The following is a 14702-nucleotide window of genomic DNA, read 5'->3' on the forward strand; positions in this document are numbered from 1 at the left end:
TACCTGCATGTGACTCCAGACCCACAGCAATGTGGTTGACTCTTAACTGCCCCCTCAAGGGCAATTAGGGATGGGAATAAATGCTGGCACAGCCTGTGACACCCACGTCCCATGAACACGTTTTAAAAATCCAACTATCAATCCCGTTCGGAGAAAGAAAACAAATTTTACCGGTGGAAAATCTGTGACATATGCCTCGCACATTATAATTCCTTGTGGTTTCTTCACAATACGTGTGTAAATTATCATGACATTTGAGAACTCGGCAGCAAAACCAAGTTGAATTTGGACACCGCAGTCGAACTCAAGCCACATACTTTCGGGTAGCTCTGAAAACACAAATATTAGATGGCAGTTAATGGAGCATAGACACATGTTTGCTTTTAAATTTAATAATACAAAAATGACATGAGATTATAGATATGGGGACACATGAAAACAAAATCAACTCATGAAGGCTGCCGCATAAAAACTGTAGCGCTACCTCGGATGCCATTTGTTAACTCATTTGGTTATTTCCTGGGACAAACGAGAAAACAAATCTAATTCAGGAAACATTAGGGGGAAACCCTCTCCCACACATTAAATAAATATATTTTATTGAGGCATTTATATAAACAACAAACACACCTGTGAGAGCAAAAGCAAACTTTTACAGCATAATAAATAGCCACCCCCCCTTTCCCCTCCTCCTTAACCAGCTATCCCCCCCCCCACCCCCCCTCCACCCACCCTCCCCTCCCCTCCACCCCCCCCCCCCTTCCCTCCGCTAATACCTCAATCCTCCTTAAAAAAGTCGATGAGTGGCTTCCACCTCCGGGCGAACCCATTAACTGACCCTTTCAAAATGAACTTAATCTGTTCCAAACTCAAGTATTCCGGCAGGTTGCCCCCGCAGCCCCCCCCCCTCCCCCGCACCCCCTTTCCCCCGGCTCCGAGTCCCCCCACCCTAGCAAAATCCATGTCCGGCGTATCAGGGAGGCAAAGGCCAAGACATAGGGGGCGGGATTCTGCCAGCCCCGCGCTGGGCCGGAGAATCCCTGCGAACGGGCCACGCCGCCCCGACATGCCGGCACGCTGTGCGGAGAATCAGCGCCATTGGCACCAGCGTGGTTGGCGCGGCGTCGGTCGCGGGCCGCTCTATGCGGCCGGCCCACCAATTCTCCGGCCCAGTTGGGCTGAGCGGCCGTAGGAAAGGAGCCGTGTCCCGCCGGCGCCATTCTAACCTGCTCTGGGCCGGCAGGAGCCCGGCGTGCAAGGGTCGGGTGGCAGCTTGTGGGAGGGAGGGGGGGGGTGTCCGACCCCAGGGAGGGCCTCCGATGTGGCCTGGCCCGCGATTAGGACCCACCGATCAGTGGGCCGGCCTCTGTGGCTGGGGGAGGCCTTTCCCACTTGCCGGCCCCTGTAGCCCTGTGCTATGTTGCTTCGGGTCCGGCGCGTTGAAGGAGGCCACTGCGCATGTGCGCGTTAGCGCCGGCGCCACTGCGCATGTCCTCGTTGGTGCCGGCGCAACTGCGCATGTGCAGATCCCGCAGCACCCAGTTCGCGGCAGGATCTGCATCTGGAGCGGCGCGTTCACACTGTCGTAAAACGCGACGGTGTTTAGGACGGCGTGGACACTGCCGTGGGATTGGAGTATCCTGCCCAGGGCCTCTCTTCCTCTCCAACACTTAAGCAATCAAATATTAATCCTAGACAAGCTTCCCTTTTAAAGGATTCCAACAATTTCCTACCCATTACAATTTTCCACAGTTTGCTCCAAAGGGCTACGACATTTTGGAAAACAGAAGTAATTCCTGATGGCTGATCTTTTACTCAATGGATTTTGTATTTTAGGCCTCCCATCCTACAGCTACAACTGGTATTTATATCACAGCTTTAACGATATACTACACAACAAAATGTTTCACAGGAGATAATAAGGAGCTGTCAGGACAGGTGACCAAAGCTTGGAGTATAGTGTTCAATTCTGGTCGCCACACTACCAGAAGGATGTGGAGGCTTTAGAGAGGATGCAGAAGAGATTTACCAGGATGTTGCCTGGTATGGAGGGCATTAGCTAGGAGGAGAGGTTGAATAAACTTGGTTTGTTCTCACTGGAATGATGGAGATTGAGGGGCAACCTGATAGATGTCTACAAAACTATGAGGGGCATAGACAGAGTGGATAGTCAGAGGCTTTTTCCCAGGGTAGAGGGGTCAATTACTAGGGGGCATAGGTTTAAGGTGCAGGGGGCAAGGTTTAGAGGCGATGTACGAGGCAAGTCTTCTACACAGAGGGCAGTGGGTGCCTGGAACTCGCTGCCGGAGGAGGTGGTGGAAGCAAGGACAATAGAGATATTTAAGGGGCATCTTGACAAATACATGAATAGGATGGGAATAGAGCGATACGGACCCAGGAAGTGTGGAAGATTTTAGTATAGACGGGCAGCATGGTTGGCACAGGCTTGGAGGGCCGAAGGGCCTGTTCCGGTGATGTACTTTTCTTTGTTCTTTGGTCAAAGAAAATTTTATGGAGCATTTTAAAGGAAGAGAGCAGCAATGAGGTTTAGAGGAGGAATTCTAGGATTAAGGGCCGAGGCAGCTTAAGGAACAGCCACCAATGGTGAAACAATAAAAGCTAGGTTTGCACAACGGGCCACAATTGGAGAAGTGCAGAGATTTGAAAGGTTGTCGGGCTGGAGGGGTGACACTATGGGAGATTCGAAAACAAAGATGAGAAATTTAAAATTGAGACATTGTTGGTATGAGAGTCAATTTGGATCAGTAGGCATGGGGCTGATAGGTTTGAGTTAGTGATACAGCAGAGTTCCATCCTATTCTTTTCTGGTGACCTATTTATCCAACCGAAATGCAACCACAATTTTAAAACCCCATTCCCGCCAAGCCAATATTTTTCCAGGGACTGATTCTTCGCTCCCCCGCCCATAGATTTGAAGGCAACAGCTGCACAGAAAATCCAGCAGGTGGGATGCACACCACCTACTTGCCCCACCCCTGTCCCATTGCAATTTTAGCAGCATTCGCCCTGTAACCATCACACATCATGCACTTTCAACAAACGACTAACCATTACCCTTGAATCTCTCTTTTCCCTTAACTTAACGGATATACTTGCATGGAAAACAACAGAGTTTGCTAAATTCACGTGCACAACACCTCATGTGTCCACTTTTAATATCACTGATCACATATGGCCATATCGATTCAATCAGTCTGGAAGCTAGTTCATAACAGCAGCAGAATTATCTTCCTTTACCATTCTTCATGAATTTCAATTAGATTAGTGAGACAGGACCAAAGTTAGCAATATCATACTGAGAATCCTTAATGCCTGCTGAACTTTCCAAGTGATCCAAATCCTAACCTTTCCAGATGTTTTTTTCTAAACAGTATTAAACTCACAGAATTAGAAGGATTTAATTTCTGACTCATCTTGAATAAGACAACAAAAGCTGTACGGCAGTCTACAGGAATCAATCCAGAACTTAATCAGTTATTAAATATATGAGCCAGCAAGTCGCACACATTTCCCCTGACACTCTGTAATAAATGGAATTGGACCCTGAAGTATTTTCACCTTTTAGCTCATTAATGTTAGCTGAAATTACTTCTTTTATAGCAATTTTAGCAATATATTATTTAGAAACTTAGATTGTTCAGTTTTTTTAATGCATTGTGTAGACATGGAAAAACAGAAAAGGAATCCACAAAGGAATACTGGGGACAGAATGACTATGATCTGGAAGCAAAACCATATACATGGACTTCAGTAAAGTCTTTGACAAGGTGCCTCATGGCTGGTACAAAAGGTGAAGTCACACGGGATCAGAGGTGAGGGGGTAAGATGGATACAGCACTGGCTCGGTCACAGAAGGCAAAGAGTAGCAGCAGAAGGGTGTTTTTCTGAATGGAAGGTTGTGACTAGTGGTGTTCCACAGGGATCTGTGCTTGGGCCTCTGTTGTTTGTGGTGTACATAAACGATTTGGAGGAAAATGTAGCCGGTTTGATTAGTAAGTTCGCGGATGACTCCAAAGTTGGTGCTGCGTCAGATAGTGTTGAGGATTGTCAGAAGTTACAGCAGGACATAGATAGGTTGGAGACTTGGGCAGAGAAATGGCAAATGGAGTTTAATCCGGACAAATGTGAGGTAATTCATTTTGGTAGGTCTAATATAGAGGGGAAATATACCATAAATGGTGAAACTCTTAGGAATATAGAAATTCAGAGCGATCTGGGCGTGCAGGTCCACAGATCTTTGAAGGTGCCAACATAAGTGGACAAGGTAGTCAAGAAAGCATACAGAATGCTTGCCTTCATTGGACAGGGCATTGAGTATAAAAACTGGCAAGTCATGCTCCAGTTATATAGAATCTTGGTAAGGCCGCACTTGGAATATTGCGCACAATTCTGGTGGCCACACCAGAAGGATGTGGAGGCTTTGGAGAGGGTGCAGAGGAGGTTAACCAGATGTTGCCTGCTCTGGAGGGTGTTAGCTATGTGGAGAGGCTGAATAGACTCGGACTGTTTTCATTAGAAAGACGGAGGTTGAGGGGTGAACTGATAGGGGTCTACAAGATTATGAGGGGCATGGATAGAGTGGATGGGCAGGCACTCTTTCCCAGGATGGAGGAGTCAGTCACCATGGGGCATAGGTTTAAGGTCCAGGGAGCAAAGTTTAGAGGAGATGAGCGAGGCAGGTTTTTTACGCAGAGGGTGGTGAGTGCCTGGAACGCGTTGCCAGGGGAGATTGTGGAAGCAATTTCATTAATGGCGTTCAAAAGGTATCTTGACAAACACACGGATAGGATGGGTATAGAGGGATACGGCACAAGGATGTGCAGACAGTTTTGGCAAAGATTGGTATCATGACCGATACAGGCTTGGAGGGCCGAAGGGCCTGTTCCTGTGCTGTATTGTTCTTTGTTCTTTGTATGTGTAGAAGTAATTTAATGAATTCCCATGGTTTGGATATAAGACGGTAGAAATTAATAGTCAATGCGCCCATTTTTCTATTTGCGTACGCCTGGGTCAGGTCAAAGTTCTTTCTTATAATCCTTCCAATGGAGCTAAAAGGGCCATGTATACCTACCAGGCTGCAGATTTGTTACAATCAACCATCTCTCTCCCACCCAGTATAACCCACCACAATCTCCCGAGAGAGGCACACCTTTAGACTGCTGCTGGCGAGCCTAGTGGCCCCACCATCAATGATCTGCAGTGTGCAAGCTGCTGTGAAGGCACAACAGATGCCAGCTGCTCACATCTAAAACACCAATGTTCTGTACCATTCACAACTCCTCCGATACTGATGCCGTCTGGGTCCATGCGTAACAAGACCCGAACAACATTCAGGCTTGGGCTGCTAAGTGGCAAGTAACGTTCGCGCCACAGAAATACCGGCAAATAATTATCTCCAGCAAGAGAGAATCAAATCATCTCTTCTTGACATACAATTACATTACTGTAGTGATTTGTGATGATTGTCCCTTTAAGGGCAACACAGCAGAGTAAGGGTCACATGGGTTGGTGACCAAATGGCACTGAGAGTAGGTAATCACCACAGTGAAGTCCTCTCTTAGGCAGAAGACATGTCGGGTTCAAAGGCAGCCATGCTGGCTGTTGTATAGTTCTTGTGAATGAGTACTTTTGTGTTTCTAATGACATTTGAAATGAAAATGAAATGAAATGAAAATCGCTTATTGTCACAAGTAGGCTTCAAATGAAGTTACTGTGAAAAGCCCCTAGTCGCCACATTCCGGCGCCTGTTCGGGGAGGCTGTTACGGGAATTGAACCATGCTGCTGGCCTGCCTTGGTCTGCTTTCAAAGCCAGCGATTTAGCCCTATGCTAAACAGACATTTGTGAAAGTACATAATTATATCTGGCAACAAGGATAAAATCATCATGACACTGCCTCTGGTTTGACACCTGTGAGTATCCTGTTTTAATTGAGGTCAGAAAAACAATTCTCACCAGGATGCCTCTCATTGGGCAAAAAGACCTTTCGAGAAGTTGAGATTTTCCAGACCCCGAGTAATGTAAAATCTGAAAAGTTGGACAGCTCCAAGCTGTCTGGGCAACAGAGAGAACATGGCAAGATCCGTGGATCAGCATCCCCAAGAAAGGTGAGCAAAATGAAGAAACATACCTCCATGCATATTGTAGACGGGGGGCTCACTGCATTTGAGAGATTGAGCCACAGACACAGAACAAACCCAAGTTGTCAGCGCAGTCAAAAGTTCAGAAACAAATGGAGAAAGAACGTCAAGAGAAAAGAATCCTGAGAATCAAGAGCTGTGGCTTTAGGTTTAAAAAAAAAGTAGAACTTAAAGTTAAAAAAAGAGTTGCTGCAAAGTTTTTTTTAAAGAAAAGAGAACACAGAAAGCTGTGCTTTGAGTTTTTTTAAGAAAAGTGGGTGAAGCGAGCTACAATAGGTGTCCAAAAGCGTGGGAAAATGAAGAGGCTCAGACTGACAAGATCCCATTGTCGGAGCAGAAACTGCGAGGGTCTCGCGGCTGCAGTTTCTGCACTGATGGACTTCAAGCAGATAAGTTCTGTAGTTTTCAAAAGGAGAGAAGTCCTCAATCTGTTTACAAAAGCTTCAAAAACAACTGCCCCTTGGACTTTGACAACACCTCGTCACCCAGTGAAATTGACACAAAAAAGCACCTTCAAAAAGAAAGAAAACAGACTCTCCAAATGGCCTGAAGAAAAAAAACCTGAAGAAATTGCTGAAATGAACTTCCCTTAGAAAAGGAAGCAGTTTTAACAGTTCAAAAAAGAGCAACAAGGTTTGTGCCAAAACTTCAAAGCACCAGGAAAAACGCAGAGAAAACCGGCAGCTCCTGACAGCTCAGTGAACAAAAAATGACAGTCTTAATGTGGCGTTAGATTTAAAGAAGTAATGCATTTAAAGTGGTAATACATTTAATGTGGCAAAGCACTTAAAGCGGCACCCACAAGAAGAAACAAACAGCTAAGGGCATAAAATTGGAGAAGGCCCAGATAAAGGGCAACTTTCAAGAAAGGTGCACAAGCAATAAAGACTTCAAAGAGGAGGCAATTAAAATCTCAAGGAAGATGCAGCAGAAGACCTCAGAGGAGGCAATGAAGACCTCAAGGAACAGGCAACAGGAAATCGGCGCGGGGGCAATGAAGACCTCAAGAAAGAGGCAGCGGAAGATCTGAGGAGGCAATGAAGACCTCAAATAGGAGGCAATAGAAGACACCAGAAAGTGGGCAAAAGAAAACACCAGAAGGAGGGCAATGCAAGACCCCAGAATGAAGGAAATGAAAGACCCGGGCAGGATTCGCCGAACCCCCGCCGGGTCGGAGAATCGCTGGGTGTCAGCATGAATCCCGCCCCCGCCGGCTGCCGAATTCTCTGGCCCCCCACAAATCCCACTGACGTGAATTGCGCCTCCCGCCTTGGAGAATGGCGAGGACCGGCGCGACGCTGTGGGCCCCGGGGCCAACTGAATTCCCCGGCCCGCGATGGGCCGAGCGGCCGCCCGTTTTAGGCCGGTCCGGCAGCATAAATTAGAGCTGGTACTTACCGGCGGGACCTGGCTCTGCGGCCGGCCTCCGGGGACCAGCGGGGCGATCTGGCCCAGGGGGGTGCCCCCATGGTGGCCTGGCTCGTGATCGGGGCCCACCGGTCCGCAGGCGGGCCTGTGCCGTGGGGACACTCTATTCCTTCGCACTGGCTGGTGTACCGGTCCGCGATGGCTGGCGTGGAGATGAACCCCACCTGCGCATGCGCTGGGATGATGCCAGCACACGCTGGCGCTCCAGCGCATGCGCCAATTCGCACCGGTTGCAGAGACCCTTCGGTGCCGGTTGGCATGGCGCCAAGCCCCTTCCGTGCCGGCTGGCGCAGCACAAACCACTCTGGCACCGGCCTAGCCGCTGAAGGAGCGGAGGATTCCGCACCTTCGGGGTGGCCCGACGCCGGAATGGTTCACGCCACTCCTTCGTGCCGGAGTTCCCACCCCGCCGGTTTCCGAAACCCCCCCCCAGAAGGAGGGCAATAAAAGATCCCAGAAGGAGGCAAATGAAAGGACCCCAGAAGGAGGATAATGAAGGACTCCAGAAGGAAGGAAATGAAAGACCACAGAAGGAGGGTAATGAAGGACACCAGAAGGAAGGAAATGAAAGACCACAGAAGGAGGGTAATGAAGGACACCAGAAGGAGGGCAATGAAGGATCCCAGAAGGATGGAAATGAAAGACCCCAGAAGGAGGGTAATGAAAAACCCCAGAAGGTGGGCACTAAAAGACCCAAGGAAGTAGACAATAAAAGACCCCAGAAGGTGGGCAACAAAAGACCCCAGAAGGAGAGCAACAAAATATACTATAGTTCCAAATGTAGTTCCATTTGTGAAATGTATATGTCCAGTAAGAATATGATGGATTCCCCTGCGAAGAAATGCAGAAATTAAAGACTTCAATAGAAAATAGGCACCATTAAACATAAAGTAGAATCATCATAAAAAAGAATTAAAGCTCGAGAGTAGACATTAAAACAGCAAGATAAAGTGACTGACAGTAAACTTTAAAAAAGGTATAAACATTTACAAAATAAAGTTAAGAAGGAGACATTAATGAGACAATGGAGAATAAGCTGAACTCCATGAAAAAGCAACTAGAAAATAAGAACAAGTCCAGTGAATAATTGTATTGGTAGAATAAGAGCCTGAAGAAGCAAGCCTGACAACGTAAAATTAAATGAAGAGGTAAAAACATTGAAATTGACAGTATAATCAGCAATTCAGACAGAGAAAGAAGCTGAGATTACATGCCATAACAGAATTGCACAAACACACAAGCCTCAAAGATTTCATCAATGAGCCATCACCACTGCAACATTATAAAAAAACATATTAAGTACATAATATGACATGGTGTCATATTATGAAACATCGGTCGTGGATCAAGTTGGATCCCCGGAATTATGTCTCTTAGACTAGACCCTATTATGCCCAGTAGGCATGGAAGTATGGATCATTTGTAAACATGTGGATCACTTGAGGAGTAGAGAGATGCTCCAGCAGTCAGCATTGCCACCAAGAAATGTTATCGAACCCCTAAGCACCAAAGTACCTGATCAACCTGTTATTGACATAACTGATGTCTCCGTGGTAGCAAGTAGTAATGAACTGCCTAAGCCAGAAGAGGTACCCATTATTGCAGTTCTTGTTAATGTCGATCCTATGGAAGCATCCCAGACTACAGAATTATGTGCTCTACAAGAAACAGAAAATACTCTCAAAGACTCGATTTATAATTGTCCAACTCACGTACATAATGTTTAATTAGAATTTAGGATTCAGTAACTTAGTTATTGAAGATTGTATAAAGGGATTAAAGGAAGAGGGATGTGATGATTTGTAGTGATTGTCCCTTTAAGGGCAACATAGCAGAGTAAGTGTCACCTGGTTTGGGGGACAAATTGGGACTGAGAGTGGGTGATCATCTCAGGTAGTGGAGTCCTCTCTTAAGCATAATTGCTTAAGAGGGCAGCTGTGCTGCTGCTGTATAGTTTTTCTTTTTAATAAATACCGTTTGTATTTCTAATGAGATCTGTTAAAGTGCATAATTACAATTACCATCACTGAAACCCACTATCAACATCCTGTGGGTCAACCTTTGGCCAGAATTTGAACTGACCAGCCATATTAATCCTGGGCCACAAGTGCAGGTCAGATGCCAGGAATCCTGTGGTGAGTAACTCACTGACTCCCTAAAGCCAGTCCTCCATCTACCAGTTACAAGTCAGGAGTGGGATGGAATACTGCCCAGTTGTCTGGATGAGTGCAGCTCCAACAACACTGAAGTAGATCAACACCATACAGGTCACAGCAGTCCATTTGGCCAGCAACCCCTCTTCCATCTTAAACATTTACTTCCTCCACCACTGATACATTGTGGCAGCAGTGTGCACCATCAAGAAAATGCACTGCAGCAACTCAAATCGGTGACCTCCCCCATCAAGAAGGACAAGGGCAGCAGATGCATAACAACACCACCACCTGCGGGTTCCCCTCCAAGCCAGTCACCATCCTGAATTGGAACTAAATCACTGTTCCTTCGCCGCCACTGGCTCGAGAATCTGGAACTGCCTCCCTAACAGCACTGTGAGTGTTCCTACACCACATGGATTGCAGTGGTTGACGAAGGCAACTCATTACCACATTAAGGGCAAATAGGGTTGGGAAACAAATATTAGCCTCGTCAGCAACACCTCACATTCCATGAAAGAATATTTAAAATAATTACGACCTAAGGCCCAATTTGTGGTCTGTATCGGGCCTTTCGGCTACTCCCACTATGCCAAATTAGCTCCAAATGAAACTTTACCCAGGTGAGATTCATTCAAAGTTAGCTTGAGAAGCATCATTGGTGAGCTAGGGCACAGGGCTAAATCGCTGGCATTGAAAGCAGACCAAGGCAGGCCAGTAGCACGGTTCAATTCCCGTACCAGCCTTCCCGAACAGGCGCCGGAATGTGGCGACTAGGGGTTTTTCACAATAACTTCATTTGAAGCCTACTTGTGACAATAAGCGATTTTCATTTTCATGTGTAACATTCTCACCATCCTTCTTAACACCAACTTCAACCAATAACAAACATACAAATTTGGAACAGGAGAAGGCCATGTGGCCCCTTGAGCCTGCTACGCCATTTAATAAAATAATATTTATTAGTGTCACAAGTAGACTTACATTACGCTGCAATGAAGTTGCTGTGTGAATCGCCGAGTCGCTACACTCCGGCGCCTGTTTGAGTACACTGAGGGAGAACCCACCGGCGCTCCGGTTTCCTCACACAAGTCCTGAAAGACGTGCTTGTTAGGTGAATTGGACATTCTGAATTCACCCTCAGTGTACCCGAACAGGCACTGATCTGATTATGGTCTCAACTCCGCATTCCAACTATCCCTGATAACCTTTAGTCTCCCTTGTTAGTCAAGAATCTATCTACCTCTGCCTTAAAAATGATTCTGCCTCTATTGCTCTCTGGAGGAGAGATTTCCAATTACTCACGGCCCTCAAAGAGATAATCACTTCTCGTTTCTGTTTAAATGGGAGCCCCATTATTTGTAAACCGTGTCCCCTGGTTCTAGTCTCTCCCATAGGTGGGAACATCTTTCAGCACCCACCCTCAGGATCTTATATGTTTCAATAAAATAACCTTCCAATCTTATAAACCTATTTAGCTTGCTTTGCGTATTTAATTTCAAAACTTGTGTAATTTATTAGTAATATGAGCTTTTATTAGTTGCAGTAAGCTTTACTAACAGTAGTTTATTAGGAGTAGGCGTGTTTGTTAATTATAAATTAATAAAAAGAAATAAACACATCATAAAGAAGGCAGGGTAGGTGATGTGTTCCGACTGCAGGATGTGGGAGTTCCTGGATGCCGGTGCGATCCAGGGCAATCACGTCTGGAGTAAATGTCTGCAACTTGAGGTCTATCGACTCAGAGTCATTGAGCTGCAAGCTGAGCTCCAGACACTGTGATGCATCTGGGAGGGGGAAACCTCAGGTCTATTACAGACAATTTTACATTAATAAGCGGGGAAATCTACAAAACTGGCATAAAAATTCATTAAGGACCTATTTCTGAGCTCTATATGCATACCCCTTCATTTGATCTCTTGGGTTCATGATATCTGGCGTATGTTTTACACCAAAGTGCCTATTCCCAGTACAACCTTTATGAAGCAGGATTGTATATTTGGAATTCAACTTCAAAGTTCAAATTCCCTCAGATAATTCTTCATCCCCAGAAAGGAAAATTGTGCGAAGCAGAGTGTGCCACTGAATCCTTGATGCAAATTCTTGCCACACAAAGCTCGTGCTGGGAAAGCTGACTTGTCAAATCTAAATACCCCCAGCCTGCCTGAGCAGCAGTGCGGATTGTCAGCATTTCTCCTTTGGCTCAGGTTTCATGTTTATTGCATGCTTGAAATGACTGGACAATAACTGGAGCTGTCGCAAACCAGGCCTCAGTCCAATTCCACCCTCCACCAACGCTGAGCCTTTGCCAAATATAGCAATGTTTTACCGTGAGCCTTTGCCCACTGCAGGTTGCGTGCCAGGGATTCTGTGGAGCAGCCGGATGAGTGGATTGGGTCGGTCAAAGCTCTCTTCTCGCATAAGCTGCTGCGAATTTCCAGAGCTTGTTTTCCTTTAGTAAGATCACATTTTCCCATATCTGCAATTTAAAACATCAGTGCGACATGAAAAGGAGAAAACATACTGCCACGCGAAAACATTCCCAATAAAATAAGCGGCAGGACTGCCAAGGTCTGAAAAGATGAGATAGGGCTTTGAGCAGCAACCTTTCATCTGAACTAGAAAGAGCAGGAAGGCGAGTTCAATCATTTAAAAATAAAATCAACATTCTTCAATAAACCCAAAACCTCCACATTACAGCTTTAAACCTATTATTTTCAGAAGCCCTGTTTGCATCTTCGCTTTTTAAAAAACTGGTGTTATCATTTTCATATGGCTGGCATTTTAAACTCTACACCTGATGCTTCATGTCCAATCGCTTCTTTCTATTTATTGTAAATGTTTTAGTCTGTTGAAATGAAGACTTGTCAGACCATCAGGTCCTCACAAATGTGAAACCTATTACCTCATGCAATCATCCCTTCCTCTTGCAATCTAAAACTTGGTGCCATGTAATCACAACTTCCTCATTCACTTTCTGTAGTCATCAGAATCAAGGTTGGGGCGGGGGTGGGAGAATTTACTCCATGGGGTCTGCAACATCAGAGTCCCAGTGGCCTCACCTGAATATGATCACCCCAGTTGAGGGGGCTACACCCTTAAGCAAGGGTTCGGTGCAACATAAATACCCCGGCCCCAATGTGGGCTTGGCACGGGTGAGTCTTTGGGGAGTAGGAGTTGTATTCTAGTAGGTAAAATAAATATTGAGTTTTTTTAACAGTCTTCACTTCCGTGTGGTCACTCGCCTGGAACTTTACAGCTGGGATGAAAGTATTTTCTCTGCTAACAATGAAGGACTTGGACAGTGTCAACCATTGTTCTAATGAATGCCCATGATTGGGTACAATAGGCTAATTTTTTTAGATCCCAACTGGGGCAGGCACAAAGGCAGGAAGGCACATAATTTCACACTGTTGGCTGGCATGCCAGTTGACGAACTTTGCCCACCTTCCCTGGGCCGTTTTCCCCAGAGGCTGGATGGGGGTGTGGGGGGCAGCAGGACTGGGCTGGGCTAATCCCCCATCATAGGTCATTCAAGGCTTATAGTCAAGAGGCCAATTTGGATTTTCCAGTCGGTTAGGCCATAGAGACCGTGGCAGCTGCCTGGAGGTGACCTGCATTAAGCTACAGCCAAAGGTCAACCTGTGGCAGAGGGTAGCCCAGCTGTTAAGGCCATTTAATTCACATTTTAAAATATTGAAGCGTGCCTCCTGCTGCTTCGAAACTAGAAGGCCTTGTTAGCCCTCAAGCTTCAAGCACCTACTTGCCATGCTTAATTACATGTCCAGTCCACCCTCCAGCCATTAATGGGCCAACTTGGGGAAATTCACAGGTGAGTGACTTATCCCCATATGGTCTGAGCTTCTGACCTCTGATCTAGCCCTCAATTTGAGTGCGACAGCAGGGCCCTGAAGCCTGAATGGAATATCCTGGACAATTTGTCACAAAATTGAGAACTTTACATGAGGATTGCTTATGTGACAAATGGAAATGTTCCCATGGATGTAACCAAGAAAGTGTTATGTAAACCCAGCATGATTTCACAATCATCAAGTTAATAGATGAAACAATCTGTATTTGCTGTTGGTTGAAGGAGGAATGTTGGCCAAGATAACTCACTGAATTTTATAGTCTCCTGCCTCCACATGAACTGTCAGCCTAGTGTATGTGCTCAAGTCTGTACTGTACCTTGAACCACAAACCTCTGCCTCAGAAGGCAAGAGGGGTGTTAATTGTGTGGATTTCTTACTAGCTTGGTTTGTAGACTCAGTAATAGCAATTAGTTTCCATATATATCAAACCCAAATGTATCAAATACACAGTTAGCAATAAAGAAGCATCTCTCATTTAGTTATGAAAATAAAGGAATTACCTTCAGCAACTCTGTCAAGTAACACTGTGATTTTTTCATCCTCTAACAGGCGTCCCTTCAAAAATTTCATAAATATGCCATTTGCTAATCCAAAATGTTGAATTTCAAATGCTTCTGCCCCTTGACATCTTGAAATGTAGAAAATAAACATTTTACATTTATAAGCATTTCAAATACTTTAATTCCATTTCATCACTTACATTGGGCAGTTTATAGACTGCTTAACAATAGTTATACTGTTGGTTGTTATTTCTCTTCCCACACCTAGTGATGCAAAGACAGACTTTCCTCTGTTCCCATTGCGAGGATTTCCTTGAACATGTTGTGGGTTTGTCGCCAGAGGTTTATAGCTTGAGGGGCACCACTCCACATCAAGCTTGGCTGACCAGGAGTATCTCTCGTTCTTACTGCCAGCCATTGACTTGCTTTGGAAGGATTTGCCTGGTTGAAACTCAACTGGGTTATGAACGTAACTTCCTTGGCCATCAAGCCCTGGGGTGGGACTTGAACCCGGAGCTTGTAGTTCAGAGGCAGGAACACTACCCACTGAGCCACAAGGTCTCCTTATACTGTTGGACAGATCATTAAA

At 45.7% G+C, this 14702-nt stretch overlaps 1 protein-coding gene across 2 annotated transcripts in view; it reads right to left on the reverse strand.

Annotated features, from left to right (window-relative positions):
• Nucleotides 1–14702, reverse strand: part of malt1 (MALT paracaspase 1) — a 210270-nt gene that overhangs the window by 20234 nt on the left and 175334 nt on the right. For both annotated transcript variants that reach the window (XM_072497344.1, XM_072497345.1), the window contains exons 14-16: nucleotides 14114–14241; nucleotides 12071–12220; nucleotides 172–329 (exon numbers count right to left, since the gene is read on the reverse strand). In XM_072497344.1, coding sequence (XP_072353445.1) covers nucleotides 172–329; nucleotides 12071–12220; nucleotides 14114–14241 — 436 coding nt within the window. The remainder of the gene's footprint in view (nucleotides 1–171; nucleotides 330–12070; nucleotides 12221–14113; nucleotides 14242–14702) is intronic.

The sequence above is a fragment of the Scyliorhinus torazame genome, chromosome 3 (genome assembly GCF_047496885.1).
Source record: "Scyliorhinus torazame isolate Kashiwa2021f chromosome 3, sScyTor2.1, whole genome shotgun sequence".
Taxonomy (NCBI): Eukaryota; Metazoa; Chordata; class Chondrichthyes; order Carcharhiniformes; family Scyliorhinidae; genus Scyliorhinus; species Scyliorhinus torazame.